General features: G+C 31.8%; 1 protein-coding gene across 1 annotated transcript; it reads left to right on the top strand.

Moving 5' to 3' along the window:
- Positions 1–11,132: 11,132 nt before the first annotated feature.
- Positions 11,133–14,845, top strand: LOC133287808 (ras-related protein RABE1a). Its single transcript, XM_061485488.1, has 9 exons — positions 11,133–11,280; positions 11,440–11,564; positions 12,239–12,311; positions 12,437–12,537; positions 13,431–13,496; positions 13,805–13,902; positions 14,020–14,082; positions 14,165–14,257; positions 14,623–14,845. Exons 2-9 carry the CDS (start codon positions 11,492–11,494, stop codon positions 14,704–14,706), a joined length of 651 nt encoding a protein of 216 aa, XP_061341472.1. The 5' UTR covers positions 11,133–11,280; positions 11,440–11,491; the 3' UTR covers positions 14,707–14,845.
- Positions 14,846–16,990: the final 2,145 nt, after the last annotated feature.

The raw sequence follows: 16,990 nt of genomic DNA, 5'->3' as shown, positions 1-16,990 counted from the left end.
GACACCTCCTATGGGAATTCAGTTGTTGCACTTAGCTAATATTTCATCTGTTGGGAGGGCTCGGGTCTTGGTAGGTCATTAGGTTCATTTATGTTTTCTTTTGGGTCTTTTCCCCTTTCAATTACCAAATGTTTTTTTGTGTGATTTTTACATTTTATTAAAAATTAATGAATTTCACTTGCTTCTCTAGAAATTTAATTAAAAATATATTTAATTATGTTTAATAATTATTTATCATTTTTATATGAGTTAAGATTATAACCTAAATAATAAAATAAGTCTAATGATACATGAGTCATACTTTATTTTTGTTTTACAAGTAATTCATAAAAATTATTTTTTCTTATTTTAGTTTAATTTATAAAGAATATCTTCATTTTAAAAGTTTATAATAAAATTTAAAATCATAAAAAATTAAATGATGAAGAAGATGAAAAGTTAAAAAAAAATTAAACAGGGGGAATTAAAACTTAAATAAATTGAAAAATATACAAATTGTTATCATTACAATTGAATTGTAAGAAAATAGTAACCTAGAAAATAGCTGCTAATTAAATTACATGAATAAAGTAACTGAGCTCTTTTTCACACGATAAAATAAAATAAAACTTTTATATGATGTATACATCGATTCAGGTTTTAAGCCTATTCTTAGAAAATTTGATCAATTCTTTTGAATACACCATAAGAATATTAGAGGTATAACGTCAAAACTGTTTTTATTTAGTGCATACCGAAGCTAACCCCAAATTTTCTCGGCATATTCGGAGAAAACAAATAATTTATTCAGAAGTGCATCATCTCATATCTTGTTTTAATATAATTATATTGTGTGAAAGATGTCAGTCGTTAATTTATAGATTAACAACTATAGTTTTAATGAAGAAATGTATAAAACGAGAAAATAAATATTGTTACTTTAATTTGATGGTGGGTATGTGAATAAATGGCTGAAATATTTTACATACCATAATTATATTAAAATAATATAACAGGATCTATTCTCGAGTTTATGTGAATGCATCATCTCATATCTTATTTTAATATTACCATGTCTAGCATCTCAATCATTCGTTCATAGGTCACTTATTGCAATTTTAATGAATAAGTTCATATAATAAAGTAACAATTGCCACTTTAATTACTAATTGATGACATATGAACAAATAGTTGAGATTTTCAAATAACATAGTCATGATAAAATAAAGATAGGAGATTATTCATTTATAAATTTATAAACATGAATACTCTTTTTAATATAACTTTATAATGTGAAAAGATTTCAGTCATTTTTCAAGAAAAAAATATTTTCTAAAAAAAAGTTCCTTTTGAATTATTGAGTTTAGAGCCCGTTTGGATGGACTTTTTTTTCTTCAAAAGCTGCTTTTTTTTAAGAAAAAAAAGCACTTCTTGAAAAAAGTATGTTTGGATGCCTGCTTTTAAAAAAAGCAGAAGTCATAAAAAAAGTCAAAAACCTACTTTTTTCGAAAGCTAAAAATTGTAGCTTTTAAAAAAAGCAGATGTCAAAAGCCAAATATTTTTTTTTTCAAAAATCAAATATTTTTTTAAAAATCTAAATAGCTGTAACTTTTATAGAAAGTACTGTTAAAATAAGGAAGTAATAAAAAAGATTTTCTTGAAAAGGCAATACAAACGAGCCCTTAAAATGAAGGGAAAAAGTCATGTTGCATGAGAAGTCTCTTCTCCTACCATCTTCACTTCTAGAGATGGTAAAACAGGCTCAGCCCGCCCCGCCAAGCCGGCCCGGGCTGGATTTTTTAATTTTTTCCCCCTTTTTTTAGTGTAAAATTTGACGGGCTTAGCGGACAGCCCACCCCGCCCGCCCAAACGGGGCGGGACGGGTTGAGTTTTCTCGCCCACTTTCACAGGCGGGGCGGGGCGGCCCAGCCCGCTTTTTGACAGGAACGGGCGGGGTGGGGCGGGCAGCCCGCTTTGCCATCCCTATTCACTTCGATATACTTACTAACCATTTTTCTATTTTTTTGAAGATGGGCCCCACTCTTTTCTCTTTCAGTAAAAAAGCTTAAACTTCTCCTGCAATATGAGAAGTTGCAAGTCTTAAAATAAAACATAAATTGTTATCCTTTAAAGTTTTTATTTTTGTAAAGAACCATTTCAACCAAGAACCTTAAGGTTTTGTGTTGATGTGATTCTTTACATGATATCAGGATTTCAGTGATCACAAGATCACGAGCTCGATCCATCGTCTCTCACTTATGGAATTAAATAAATAGAAGGTAAAAAAAATAAAAAATTGGACCTATACAATATCCACCGTTTCATGCCCAAGTGGCTGTTACGTGGGGTGTATGTTAAAGAATAATATAAACCATGAAAAAAGTTTTCACCAAATACCTTAAAGTTTTGGGTTGAAATGATTCTTTATAGGAAAAAGTGTGTATCATTTTAAAGTATGTAAAGTTGTGTAATTTTAAATGCGAGAGAGAGATAGATAAAGAGGAAAGAGAGTGGACAAAAAAAAAAGTGTGGGTCCCACCTCTTTATGAGAGTGAAATGATATAAGTTATGTTATTTAAAAGGATAAACATTTTCCCCTTCTTTATATAATATTAAAAATCATTTCAAACAAAAACATTAAGGTGTTGAGTGAAAGCATTTTTAATGGTTTATATTATAATATTGTTTTATTTAACAATTATCTTGACATTTTATTTTTCTATTACTATAAGGTTGCTTTTTGAGAGACGATAATCAAATCAATCATAAGCATTGATTTCACGTTTCACTAATATTTAATTTTTTTTATAATAATCATACTTCTACATCTCTCATCAATCTCTTCTCCAAGTAACGGTGACAAAGTTAAATAATAAAGATAACCAAGACGCGATAATGATTTCCACAGTAAGTGAGCGTATCGGACTAAATGAAAAAGAGACATAAAAAGATGAGAGATATAATTACAAAAATCTAAAATACACATTTTCAAAAACTTGAAAAAGAAAATCAGTTGATCAAATTATAAATAAAAAACTAAACTAATAATAATTGGTATAGATGGAATTTAACACAAAATAAATCAATCACTCAAATTAATTTAAATAGTCTTGTTGGCGGAGTGAATTGGAACAAATGAATATCCTTAAATGACTCAATCGAGGTAATATCACGCACTAATGAATTGGCGGAGTGAATTGGAACAAAAGAAAACCTCAAAAAGTATTGATGAGACAATTGAAATTTGAAAACTCGCATGTGGTTGGCTTATCTTCGTCAATTGCAAATACAGAGAGAATTAATTGGGGTGCAGAATTTGTAATAGGAGATAATTTGTCTCTGTCACCTGATCGTCAATCAACTGAAATAAAGTTTCCATAACCTCCATCACCGCAGTTGACCTCATGATATTTGATCTGAAAATAAACGCAAGGTAAAGTGAAGGTATTTGAAAGCGAGGGAGCACGGATGTGAAAGAGCACGAAAATGAAGCCATAACGAACAGGAAAATATATTACGGCAATAATTCTATCTATTTTTTTAATTTTTTTTTGTAAGTGTAATTCTATCTGATTCGGTAATTGTATAATTAAGCATATTAACGGGCTTAATATTTGATCAGACCAAATACAATATGAACTGATCAAAGTATATCGGACCTAATCACACACAGTTGATGTGGTGTGGATGCTCTTCTTCTTGAGCTTGAGGTTGCTGATGGTAGAATATGGACTCTTGAGCTTGAGGTTGCTGATGGTAGAATATGGACTTAGATCTTTGGTTAGTGCGATCCTTGAGTCAGGATGTAGGGGTACCTGCGATAACACTCTGATACTTAAGTTATCAGTTGCATGTGTGAGTATATTCTTAATGAATTTGATGATCATACCTGGGCATATACCCTCTGTTTATATAGTGTGTTGAGATATATATAGTCTCACATTGGTTGTATGTGCAACTAATGTGGCCTTTATAAGACCTTGAGCACTCACACCCTTTGAGCTAGCTTTTAGGGTGGTGTATCCCAAGATTCTTTATATAGTGGTTCTGTTGTCGCCCTCTGAAGGCAATATGGACTCTGATTGGCCGCTTCTGGACTGCAGGTTTGGCTAGAGCCTGAATAGCCTTATCTTCTTAATGTTGAGCTATCCTGATAGAGTTGCGGCAACCTGGTGCTGTTCTTTGTTTATTAGCTTAAAGGCGCGAAGAGTTTGTCTTGGCTCTTAAGTTAGCTTCCGTATCTTTAGAATTTATGCCAAAGGGCGGTTTTATATGCGATGTGACATCGCGTCATGCCATGCACGCGATGATGGCCATGCGCGCGATGATGACCATCGCGCTTAGTTCTGGGCCCTTCATGAGATTGGGCTTCTTTATATATCTTTGGACTTCTAACGACTCTAGTATATTTAATCCAGATCAATATTATTTTCCTTATACGAGAAACATCAAGCAGAATCCAAGTAGATGCCGTTTTTGTCAAATGTTAGGATAAAATAACAAAAATTATATTTGTTCAGTAATTTTTATTACATCAAACTTATAATTCTTAAAATAAAAAAGGCACACCCGATGGAGAATTTTCTATTTTTTTATAACAAATTTTCTATTCTTTCTTTTTCAAACAAAAAAGTATAAATATAATATAACAATTGTTGCATGCGTATAACAAAATTTTCAATAAAAATTGCGAGTTTGGTTAACACATATTGAATAGAATAAAATATTCATTATACGACGCAAACGCGTTATGAAATATTGTATTCGAAATAATTTAAATTCGTTGGTAAAATATGATATGAAAAAAATCATGTCATATTAAGTGTCAACAGTAAATATGACATTGACCTGTATTTTTGTGTTTAATTACATCTTTTACCAGCAAATTATTCTTGCCGTGTCATGTAATTGCTTGGTTATTAAATGTCATTAACAACATTTAATATATAAATTATGAAAAAAGTGTGTATCATTTTAAAGGATATAAAGTTAATTCATTTTAAGTGAGAGAAAGAGATAGATAATGAAGAAGAGAGAGTGGACAACGAAAATTAAAGATGTGAGTCATACCTCTTTGTGAGAGTAAAATGATATAAATTATGTTATTTAAAAAGATAAATACTTTTCTCATAAATTATTCATGTTATGTTGTGTCAACTAATAATAGAAGAGCTTGTTCCCCTCTTGTAAATATTTATTAATAGTTTCATTAGATACATCTTTCTTGATATATTCAAATAGTATATAAAAGGATAAGTTTTAAGCTACAAAGATGGTTGTTAAATCGTTAGTTGCACATAAAATGATTGTTCCTATAGTAGTTGTTAATACAAATGACATAAAATCTCTTATAACCATTAGTTCTGCATATTCAATGAACTTTATGGATGAAAAAATAATATAATAAACAAGTTATACTAGTATAAAGAACATAGATTTGAGACTAAAGGGTTATTTATGTCTATGTCAACTTACAAAATAAATATATTATATCATATTTGGGTTGAATATATTCATGTTAGTGTCATACCTCAATCTAACACGAATATAATTTACAGACATGAATTACCACGCTATGAAAAACCATTGCTGGGAATGAAATGTTGAAGCATATATTGCTATTAAGAGCTTCCACGGATTAAATTTGGTTGGTTTTTAAGAAAAAAATTAATTAATTTTTAGAAATAACACTCGAGGAATTTGTAATATCAAATACAAATTTGAATAATTATCGCAATAGATTAAATATAAATTTTAAAAAGTTATCAAAATACACTTAAATATAAATATAAATTTCTAAATACAAGTCACAATTAATTATCAATCGTCTAAATTTAGAAAAGGATAATTGACTTCAGATATCATAGAAATTATTTAAAAATAAATACGGACAACATAGTTTTTTTTTATAAGTAAATCATTTTTTAAAATTATGTATAAACTCTAATTTTAGTTTGAATTCATTTCGTTTTTAAATTAAGTCTTAGAAATTGATCAAATCTAATTATTTTTAAAATTTATTCGATTTTCAAATTTAGCTGGATAGGTACGTTCTTAAATACCCGTGATCCCTAGTTACCGATGCCTAAATATGTTTCCAACTGTCCAAAATGAATATTTCCTTCTGTGTTTTATACAGTATGGAAGCAATATATAAATATAGCAACGTTGGCGGTTCCTTTCTTTTCTCTTTTACAAAAATGATTTAATATTTTCCTCAAGCATAAACACCTACGTTGTGCATGTTGCATAATGTGACGGTGAGTGAAAGTTCAAATGGTACACTGGTAAGAGGGGCAGAGCTACTTGTGTTCTAAGGGCCAAAGGGGCTATGCTCCCTTCATTTTATTTATTTATTTATTTTTAAATTTTCTTAATTCTACATGCAATTTCATTTAGAAGAGTAATTTTAAAACTTAATTCTCTATTTAATGGTATTTGGCTCATTTACTTACCCTAACTAAAGTGGTCAACCTTCGCCCAGCTACAATGGCAGGAATTTGACTTGATTCTCCATCTTAAATATGCCATTTGCTTTGGGTCTTTGACTATTTTAAAACTTTAATATCGAGCCCAACACAACCCAATATCACTTGTTTACGTAGTACCATGGAGGTGGCGGGCCGCAGCCTATTATTTTTCCACTACTTTTTTTGCGTTTCTAGCAACCTATGCCCCAGCATGGAAGAAAAAGCTTCATAGTGCACTTACATCACTTACATTTTACGCGAACATAAAGTAATTCATTGTTTGTCAGCTGGCACCTTCAAAACCACACCTAACATATTTATTCCCTCTTTATTCTTCCACGCTTTCATTTCCAGCGTGGGAGAAATAGAAGGTATAGTCTATATTAGAAAATTAGAGAGAGATGTATATATGTTTGTTTTATATTTTAAAATAAAGTAATCGAAACACACTTCTTTGATCGATGTGGACGAGAATCCCTTGGAAGGTTTTTATTCTCTAATCTGATGAGCATAAGCGTAGCTTAGTGACTTTCTCTAAGTTGATTCCGTAGCAAAAACGGCAAAACCAAGTCTTTGGTGTGTGACAAGCACATTTTGTGACACTTAGGGTTGTTTGTTTGGTGTAATGTATAAGTCTTGATAATATAAGTTTATAAGTTCATTTTTTTTACAGTCAATGTAGATAACTTATTTACATTGAGTCCAAAACGACGTCGTTTTGAAGTAGAAATTAAGGTATTTTTGTAATTATAATTTATTTCAGGATTATAATAATTTTTTTCATTATAATTTTTTATTCAACCCAAAATGATGTTATTTTGGGAATGAATGTAGATAGTTTATCTACATTCACTTTAGAAACATTAAAGCCTAAGTTTATACTATACATTATAATATTTTTAATTGTTTGGTGTGACTATCATATAGTATAAACTTATATAGCATAATCTCTTAATACATCAAAATGATGTATAACTTAATCAAGTCTATGTAGGTGAGATTAGGCCTAATAAGGAATTAATGTGTAAACATCGCTAATTGGTGTAATTCTCAAGAATTAATATATTATTTTAATATTAATATATTAAAATAAAAAATAATTTTTCAATATATTAATTTTAGAATATTGTAGATTTTTATTTTTATAAAAATTAATATATATTTTGGATATGCTGATCAATAGATTTTTATAAAAATTAATATCATATGACGTATTTAAAAAAATTATGTAAATTCTTTATTAAACGATATTTTTGTTTAAAATAATTATTTTTATTCTTTCTAGTGTTATTTAGTACATTACCAAATATTGGATCATGTTATCTTATATAACGTATTATCTTGTATAATATCATGTCAAAGACTGAATAATATTAAAATCTAATCAAATCTTATACTATACACCAAATATAGCCTTAGCGCCAATTGATAAATCAATGGAAACTTTACACAAAGAATTAATACAAACATCTCTCTCTTTATTTTTTTTATACAAGCCGAAAAAACAAAACAAACAACTAACTGGAAAAAACAAAAACAAGCAACTCACTGGAAACCAATCTGAGAAAATTAGGGTGCGCATGATAACCTTCCCGGAATTAATTCTTTTTTAATTTCTATTCCCGGGAACATAAATGGATAGGAAACTAGTTTGGTAAAACCGGTTTATTTTTTTGTTCCCGGGATGAACTGGTTTAATTTTTGTGCTAGAGAATAGAAAAAAGAATAAAAAAATTTCTGCTTTTTTGCTCCCGGGCTCAAAATGAGAAACACTTATCTCTCTCAATCACTCTCCACTTCTACCATGATCACCACCACCACCATCATCTCGACACGACTTTCGCCACCATCGACGCCGCCGTCATCGTACCACTAGTGCCGCCGTCACCACCCCTCACCACCACGATGTCACCGCCACCACCACTACCACCATGCCACCACCACCACAACTACCATCGCCGCCACCACCACCATTATCACCGCCATCAACCGCCACCACCATCATCGCAACCATTGCCGTCACTGCCAGTGCCACCACCCTCATCGCCATTACTACCACCACCATGACGCCGCCACTACCATCACTACCACTACTATTGCCGCAACCACTACCGTCTTCACCACCGTCGCCACCACCATTATCACCGCCATCGTTGCAGCCACTGCCGTCACAACCACCACCACTATCTTCACCATGTCACTGCCACCACCACTACCGTACCGCCGCCGCTACCACCACAACCACACCATATGGAAAGGAAAGAGTTGATCCGAAATTTTTTTATATTTAATAGGAATTACTTTTTATTATATTATTTGTTGTGTTATCAAAGACAATTCTCATTCTCGGAATAAAAATGAAACATGTTATCAAATACATTTTTTTCTCAGAAACTGTTCCAAGGCACAGAAATAGAAAAGAATTGTTTCTTTTCAGAAACAGTGTTCGGAAATAGAATGATTGTCATGCACACCCTTATTATTATTGCTGCTGAACCGTTAACGTATTAGAAAAAAATACAAGCATATCTTGTATATAATCTAATTGATTTGTTAAATTGATCATTTTTATTATTTTTAAAATATGCTAACAAACAAAGAATTTAAATTTGTAACATGTTGCTTATATATATATATATATATATATATATATATATATATATATATATATATAATTTAAACACACAACAAGCATTAACTTTTTTTTTTTTTTTGAAATATTCCAATTGATTCATCATTTCGCGATTAGTCCGATTCATGGTGAGTCCCGGGATTAAGTTTTAAATTCCTTTCAAAGGCGATATTGAAAATAATCGAATACATGCTCTCACACTCACCAACTCAGTTTCCTGACATCAACTGAACTACCATCATTTAGTTTACCAGATTCTAAATTATAAATAAATACAGAGTAAATTTTTTAAAAAATATCTACATCATAACATATTACAAACTAATTAAATTCTCTGAGTCTTTTAACTTACTGACGGTGGAGCAAGGGGGAAATACCCCCTTTACTTTTGAAAAAGACTACTAACATTTCTCAATTATGCAGAACATCACCTATTTTGTTGATATAAGAATTATTTGTTATCATTTTCTCTAATTTTATTAAATGGTACTATTATTTGAATTAGTTCAAAAAATATAAAAATATAATGAAAATATATAAATGAAGTGAAATTAAATAGAAAATACATTTAAACATAATAAAGTTGATTTTATTGTCTAGTCAATTTGAAATAACAATGTCTATCCAAATATCAATATATAATAAATAAATGAGATAAGAAGAATAGAATTAAGATATAAAAATGAAATATAAAGTAAATTTAAACTGGATGGAATTATTTTATTTTATAATCAATCTCAAATAGATTTAATAATTATATAAATGTTAATATTCTATAAATAAATAATAAAATTTTAAAATTTGATAAAAGTTAAACTTAAATAAAAAAAAATAAAAAAATACTTAAGTGAAGTGATTTTGATTTTTATAACAAAATTTTTCAAAATTTATATATCACATTATTTTGTAGTGTAAATATTTTAATTTATATTATAATATTTTATATCATGTTATATTGTATTATGTTGTTTTTATTTTATATTATGTTATAAGCTGTGATAAAATATTTGTCACACATTTTTTTCTGGATTAGAAACAGTATTAAGATCTTACATATATATATTACACGCACACATATATATAGGAGAGTATAATAGTTTATTATTATTATTGTTATTAATTATCTCAAAAAGAAACATTATAATTAGGGTTATAGGTATGAAAAAATAAAAATAAATGAACGGAATCGAAGCATAAACCTATTCAAACCATACTAAAAAAAGTATATTTTCTTACACCGAAAAAAAAGAGTATATTTTTTCAAATCGATCATTTTCTTTGAACTGATTTAAGGACTGAACTGATTTTTTTTAGAACCAAATCACTTTACTAATTCGGTTCATTTTGAACTAAAAATCAGATCAAATTAAATTATATCCATTTTTAAAATGTAAAAAAGTTAAATTAACCGAATCAAATTGCTAACTAAACTGAACCATACTATATTTTTTTCAGATTAAGAATTAAATTATTTTTTCAAATAACTTTTTGAAACCAATTTGATTTGTCTGAACCGAATCATTTTTTTTTATTAATTCGGTATATAAAACCGAACCAAGCAGATTTTGACGATGGTTAAGCTGTTAGATGCTGCTCTAAATATTTCCTTTGCCGTCATGCCGTGCCACTAGTTCGCTGGTTTTCTTATCCTTTCACCCAATATACCAAAGAAAATCTATATAGCTGGTTTTCTTACATTTAATCAAATCTACAAGACAAATTAATAATACTAATATGATTTGAAGAGGTCAAGCTCTGAATAAATTTCATCAACAATTCAGATAATTCAGCCAGGTACATATTTTGGATAACAATATACTTCAAAAATTAAAACAGAGACCACCTTTGTTTGTTTCGATTTTTTATTTTTTAAATAATTACTATCGATTATCTCATTCGTTCCTTCATATAGTATATTTTCCCGAAGAAAAAACTACCCAATGAGAGAAGCAAATGGCCAAAACCGCGTCGTTTTCGATGGACTCCAATCACAATGACAAAGATAATCAAAGGGCTAATAATTGAGTTGAGTCACAGTCGCAGTCTCAGTATTGTAGATCATTCAGAAACTAGAAATAAAACCCTTTTTCCCAATTCAACGCTCGACCGGTGCTGACGTACTCACTTTCCCTCTTCCCTTCTTTCTTTTCTCTCCTTTTCCAATTTAGATCTTAACCTTGTTCTTCCTCATCTCCTTTGGTATTTCCTTTTTTCCCTTTATTTATTTGTCTATTTACCCCTTCGCGATTTATTATTATTGTTATTATGTGGATAAAGTCATATAAATATATATGTAATTATATTTTTAATAGTTGAATTTCCATTGTTGTGATTGTAATTAATGACTGATGCTCACAGAGAAAAAGCATCGGGGGGATAGGATTGTTGTGTTGTGGTGTTGTTCATTTCAATGGCTGCTCCACCTGCTAGAGCTCGTGCAGATTACGATTACCTAATAAAGCTTCTCCTCATCGGCGATAGCGGTACGATTTGATCCACTTCATCATGCTTCTTCAACTATCATGTTAATTTCTGATTCCTTTTTTCCATTTTTATTTTTCTTTTATTCTTAAAATTTCTCCTGATCTCGGATATGAGAATCATCGCCGCATTATTCGCTACCTGATTTGTCCATTGACCGTGCCATTTTACTCGCTTTTGTGGATTTTCAGCGATTTGTGAAAGTGAATGCCAAGATTCGTAGGGTTTCCAAGCACTAGTAGATTCGTCTTTGTTTTTGCGTTTGAATTGCTTGTGTCACTGTCACCGATTTGCTAGACGGTTTGATGTTACCCGTCCGAGGACTAGGTTTAGGAGCTCTTGAAATTCATATCTTTTGCATCCATCTATTTAATTTTAGCTCATCATATGTATTTTATTTTATTTTATAGCGTAAACTGTCATGCAAGTGATCACAGCATTTTTTTTGTAATGAATGGGGGTGATTTCTAATTGGCATTAAAATTAGCACTAGTTACATGTTGTCATGTTTACTGAATTGGCAACTATCAATATTGATGGTCTTGGAGGGAGAATTTTAGTTTCTTTTCTGTTTTTTGTTTTATTGTTTTTCCCCTCCTTGTTGGCTTTATTAATTTTTGGTGAATTTACGTTGTAGATTGTATTTTGGATCTCATTACGTTTTTCATATTGGCAGGTGTTGGTAAAAGTTGCCTTCTATTGCGATTCTCGGATGGATCTTTTACAACTAGTTTTATCACAACCATTGGGTAGGCATCTCTTGTTTGATCCATATTCTTCATTTTCTTTTTCTTCTTCTTCATTGTCTCTGTCTGTTATGCGAAGATGGCTCTGAGCTTACCAGAATGGTTCCCCCCCCCCCCCTCTTCTGCAGCATTGATTTCAAAATAAGGACTATAGAGCTTGATGGCAAACGAATCAAATTGCAAATATGGGATACAGCTGGCCAAGAGCGGTTCCGAACTATTACAACTGGTTAGTGTATCAGATTGAAAGTTATTTTAGGCACAACTAGAGGTCTATATTTTTATTTTTATTTTGGTACAGAGGTCTAGAATGTTTTGGTGCAAGCTCTGTTGTGATTTTTCACTACAACTTTTAACATTTCTATGTGTAAATTTTACTTGTCATGATGGTAATATCAAATTATGGCTATTTACCTATTTATCTTTCCGTTTGTTCCTTCAAATTGGATAAGAAATAATCTAGACTTGATATATTTTCATGTCCTGAACAACATTCATTGAAGATTATATCTAGAGGAACTGTATTCTCTTTTGATGTGCATGTGCAGAACTGTATGTAGGTTATTGGTGATTGAGGAAAAAAATTTCCCTTCTTAAATTTGCTAAACCATTTTAGCGTAAACTAGGCAGCTTTGACATGATTGGTAATACTTTCAGTTGCCAATTTAAATGTCTTATGTACTTTCAAATTTTGCCATTCTCTTGAAGAGGGTGTTAAAGCCTTAAAGGATGATCACTAGATGTGATTTTATGGTCTTCAGTTGCTTCCAAAATTGCTTTCTGTATTGAGATGACATGCTTTGTTTATTTGAATGTATGGGCAGAATGTTGGTTTTGAGATGGCCTTAAAAATTTCTGGGTATCATTAGACTTACCAAATATTTGGATTTTTGTCCTTGTCCCCGCTGTCTATGACCTTATTCGTTACAAACATCAACTCCTTTATTTTTTTATTTTATTTTTTTTGGGTTTAAGTTTAGGGTTAGCACTTTTTATGAATGTAATAGTATATTGTAGAATGTTGCTTTGTCTTTCAAATTTATATATCGATTAGCTTCTGCTACCCTTTCAAATATAGAATTTGTTAAGTTTCTGTCACAAGTATCAATCTTTCTTTTGCAGCTTATTACCGTGGAGCCATGGGTATTTTGCTTGTATATGATGTGACTGACGAGTCTTCTTTTAACAGTAATTTCTCCTTCCTCCTTAAGATTTTAAGATATATGTGCCTCTTTTATTATTTCCTCCACATGCTGAATCTACTCAACTGTGTGTTTCCTTAATACTTTATGCCTTAGTAGAACATCAGTTCTTTTCAGTTAACTCAATTCTTCAACTGTTCAACTTGACAATTTGGGGTGCTTCCAGGACTTGCAATGAGTTTTTTTCTTGTACATGGGAATTAGGCTTATTTCATCTTGTGTCCAGATCTTGTAATTGCAGTGAGTTATACTTTTTCGTACATAACAATTAGGCTTATATCATCTTATGTCCAGACATTAGGAATTGGATTCGTAACATTGAGCAGCATGCTTCTGACAATGTCAACAAGATACTGGTGGGCAACAAGGCTGACATGGATGAAAGCAAACGGGTATGTTCTCTCTCACTGTCACTCTTACTCTTGCCATCTTTTTTGGGTGCGCTTGTACACGATGTGCATATATATGATTTTTTATGCTGTGCATATGTCCAACAACGTTCTCCTTAGGCTGTGCCAACTTCTAAAGGTCAAGCTCTTGCAGATGAATATGGCATCAAGTTTTTTGAGACTGTAAGTAGCTCTCATTGCTCTTATTGAAATTGCACGCATAAGTTGCTGATTTGTTATTACTGAGAGTATGATGGCTGTACAGAGTGCAAAAACAAATTTAAACGTGGAGGATGTTTTCTTTTCAATAGCTCGGGACATCAAGCAAAGACTTGCAGATACTGACTCAAAATCTGAGGTTTTGTTTTGGACTTTCTTACTACTTATGATAGGTTGTCATCATCAATCATAGGGCTTCATCTCTAAAAATAGGTGTTTTTTATGGCTGGCTCGCTACGCCTGACACCAACCCTCCTCCTTTATTCTGGCTTGGGACAGGCCTTGCATGCAATAAAAGAATAGTCATAAGTTGTCTTATGACTATTTTTTGAATCCTTTTCTGATTGCCTTCTATTTGATTAAATGCAATGCAATACTTCATGGATTTATTTGATTTCATTTTTAGACCATTGTTGGCTTGCATGTTAAGTTTAACTAAAAAGCCCTTGCTGAATTGGATTTTCTCTTCAGTTCTCCACTAAGTTTCCATTTCGTTCTTTGCAGCCCCAGACAATCAAGATTAACCAACCAGACCAGGGAGCTGGGGCTGCGCAGGCCGCCCAAAAATCTGCTTGCTGTGGTTCTTAATGGGAAGCTCGGAGGGCATACATTTGACTGAGAAATTTAATTTTGTTAATGACTATGTCATTAGTGCCTGTATGATTCTTATTATTTTACAGCTGCTACTCATTGGGTGTGAATGGAAGATCTTCTCTATGTTGGGAAATTAATTATGTCAATTTATTGTTGCTTAAATTCAATCCTTTTTCAGGAGCTTGGTTATGCACATCGTGCTCATCTTGAAACCAAGGCTCAAAGCAGGAGCCAGAGTTCACGGTTGGCTGATGGCGTGGTTCATGGTTATGGTACTCCCATATTTTTGGATCATTGCATCACTATGAATCGAAAGGTGTAGACATAACGATGCCATCCACTTTATGTACTTTGAAGTTCTTCCAGGGGAAAAGAAAGCTAAATACACATTAATTTAAAGGGTTTAAAACAAAACGTGAATGGAGAACTTAACTTCTCCTGCTATAGACCTAATGAAATTCGAGCTGCATTAATTTATTTTTTCAAGTTTTTTGTAGTCGTGGGTCCCCTGGAATTTTGTGTCCGCGGCAAAAACTGAACTTCTCCATTCACAGGAGAAGTTTTAAACCCAAATTTAAAACACACATATCTATCATTTGCTTCTGAGAGTTAGCAGAAAATGAGATGAATTCAGTTATAATTGGATGATTAAAACCGTAATGAAATCTGTCCAGATGAAGCTAATGTGTGCAAGTATGGGGAGCATTTTTACCTCTTGAGTATTAGTTGATGCATGAGCTTAACTTGAGTATAGTGGGTTGCATTAGCTTTGTTCTAGTAGGCTATAATTCAAAATTAACAATTTAGTTTGCTACAAACGCCTTAAAACACTCAGCGTTACTGGCTGAAAGATAACTAAGCAGTGCAAGTAAGAATGGACCAAAATCTTGTTGGATATGCTATAACGTGTGGTAGCTAGACGCTACAGTTCCTGTTGTATCACGGCAACGCTATCGTATGCTAGGCCTACATGGTCAATTATGTGCAACGATTCGCCTTGATAATATAACCAATGTTGCATTGTGAGAAATAAAATATTTATTAATAATTTCTCAGTATTTTGATACTATTTCTGTCTTTTTTTTTTTTTTTTTTGCAAAGAGAATTTCTTAAGAGAATTTCTCAGTATTTTATTAAAATATTTATTAAGGGAATTTCTCAGTATTTTAATGCTTATGCTTTGCACTGTATACTGTATACTGGTTTGATCACCCAGTTTTTATTTTTATTTTGTCTTTTTTATTGAGAAAGTCCAACTTTCAAAAGTGATGACGATGAAATTACTCCTATAAAAAGTACAGTGCGATGCTGATAATATATGCGGTCTGACAAAAATAGGAAATGATTTTTGTTTCTAATTTTAAAAATTTCAAATCCACGTTCATTTCTTGGTAAAAAGGTCAGAAGTTTACTTGTAATGCATTCATTCGTGCTTTTAACAAATGTAGTATCACATAATTGTTAACACAGCAGGGCAAGCAGAGAGGCATATTCCTCCATTGAACGTCTTAATTCATCGTACAAATTGTCGCTTTAAGCATCCACTTTTCATCATACAATATCTGCTAACACGTTTTTCCTTTTCTTTTTTCTTTCATTCTCATCATCATCTTGATATGCAATGACAATAGTTTTTCTCTTTCACCTACTGTTAACCAACCTACCTGTCCAGAAGTTAAACATCACACACACAGGCAGTATATAACTACACTGATTGCATTCTCAGAGTGAGGTGCTACGGAAGAGAAGAAGGAAGTAGAGGAGACACTGCTTCACAAAACGACAAATTGGATTAAAACTATCTACTAACATGGTGCACAACCTTTAAGGCATATCCACTTCAAGACAAGGACATGCGCAAAGACAACCCACCATTAAATGGACTCTTATAAAAAAAGTAATAAAAGCGAGAGAGAAAAGTTGGGTTGGATAAACCGCGTACAGGCCATCAATATCGCAATCACATGAAAAATTATTGCTGATTTGGGTACAAGGGATCAAATACGAGACACCCTCGTCTCGCTTACCATAATAACAACGGACATCACACATCAGCTATCCGTAGGGTACTGAAAGGAAAGCAACATTCCATTTCAAGATGGGTTGGGACGTCGGGTGGCTAGCCATGCCGGTAGCTATGTAGCTTGGGTAAGGGTAACTAACTAGGTAAGGTATGTAACTAGGCAACGGGTGGAGCTAGAAAGTTTAATGAGAGGGGAACAAAATAAAAAATAAAATTCACACTAACCTAATTAGGAGAACACGATAATGAGTGGAT

The sequence above is a fragment of the Gastrolobium bilobum genome, unplaced genomic scaffold, assembly GCF_033153095.1.
Source record: "Gastrolobium bilobum isolate Gb01-03AN ecotype WA unplaced genomic scaffold, APGP_CSIRO_Gbil_v1 utg7986, whole genome shotgun sequence".
NCBI lineage: Eukaryota > Viridiplantae > Streptophyta > Magnoliopsida > Fabales > Fabaceae > Gastrolobium > Gastrolobium bilobum.
The sequence above is the reverse complement of the archived record's forward strand: the minus strand, read 5'-3'. Positions and strand labels throughout refer to the sequence as shown.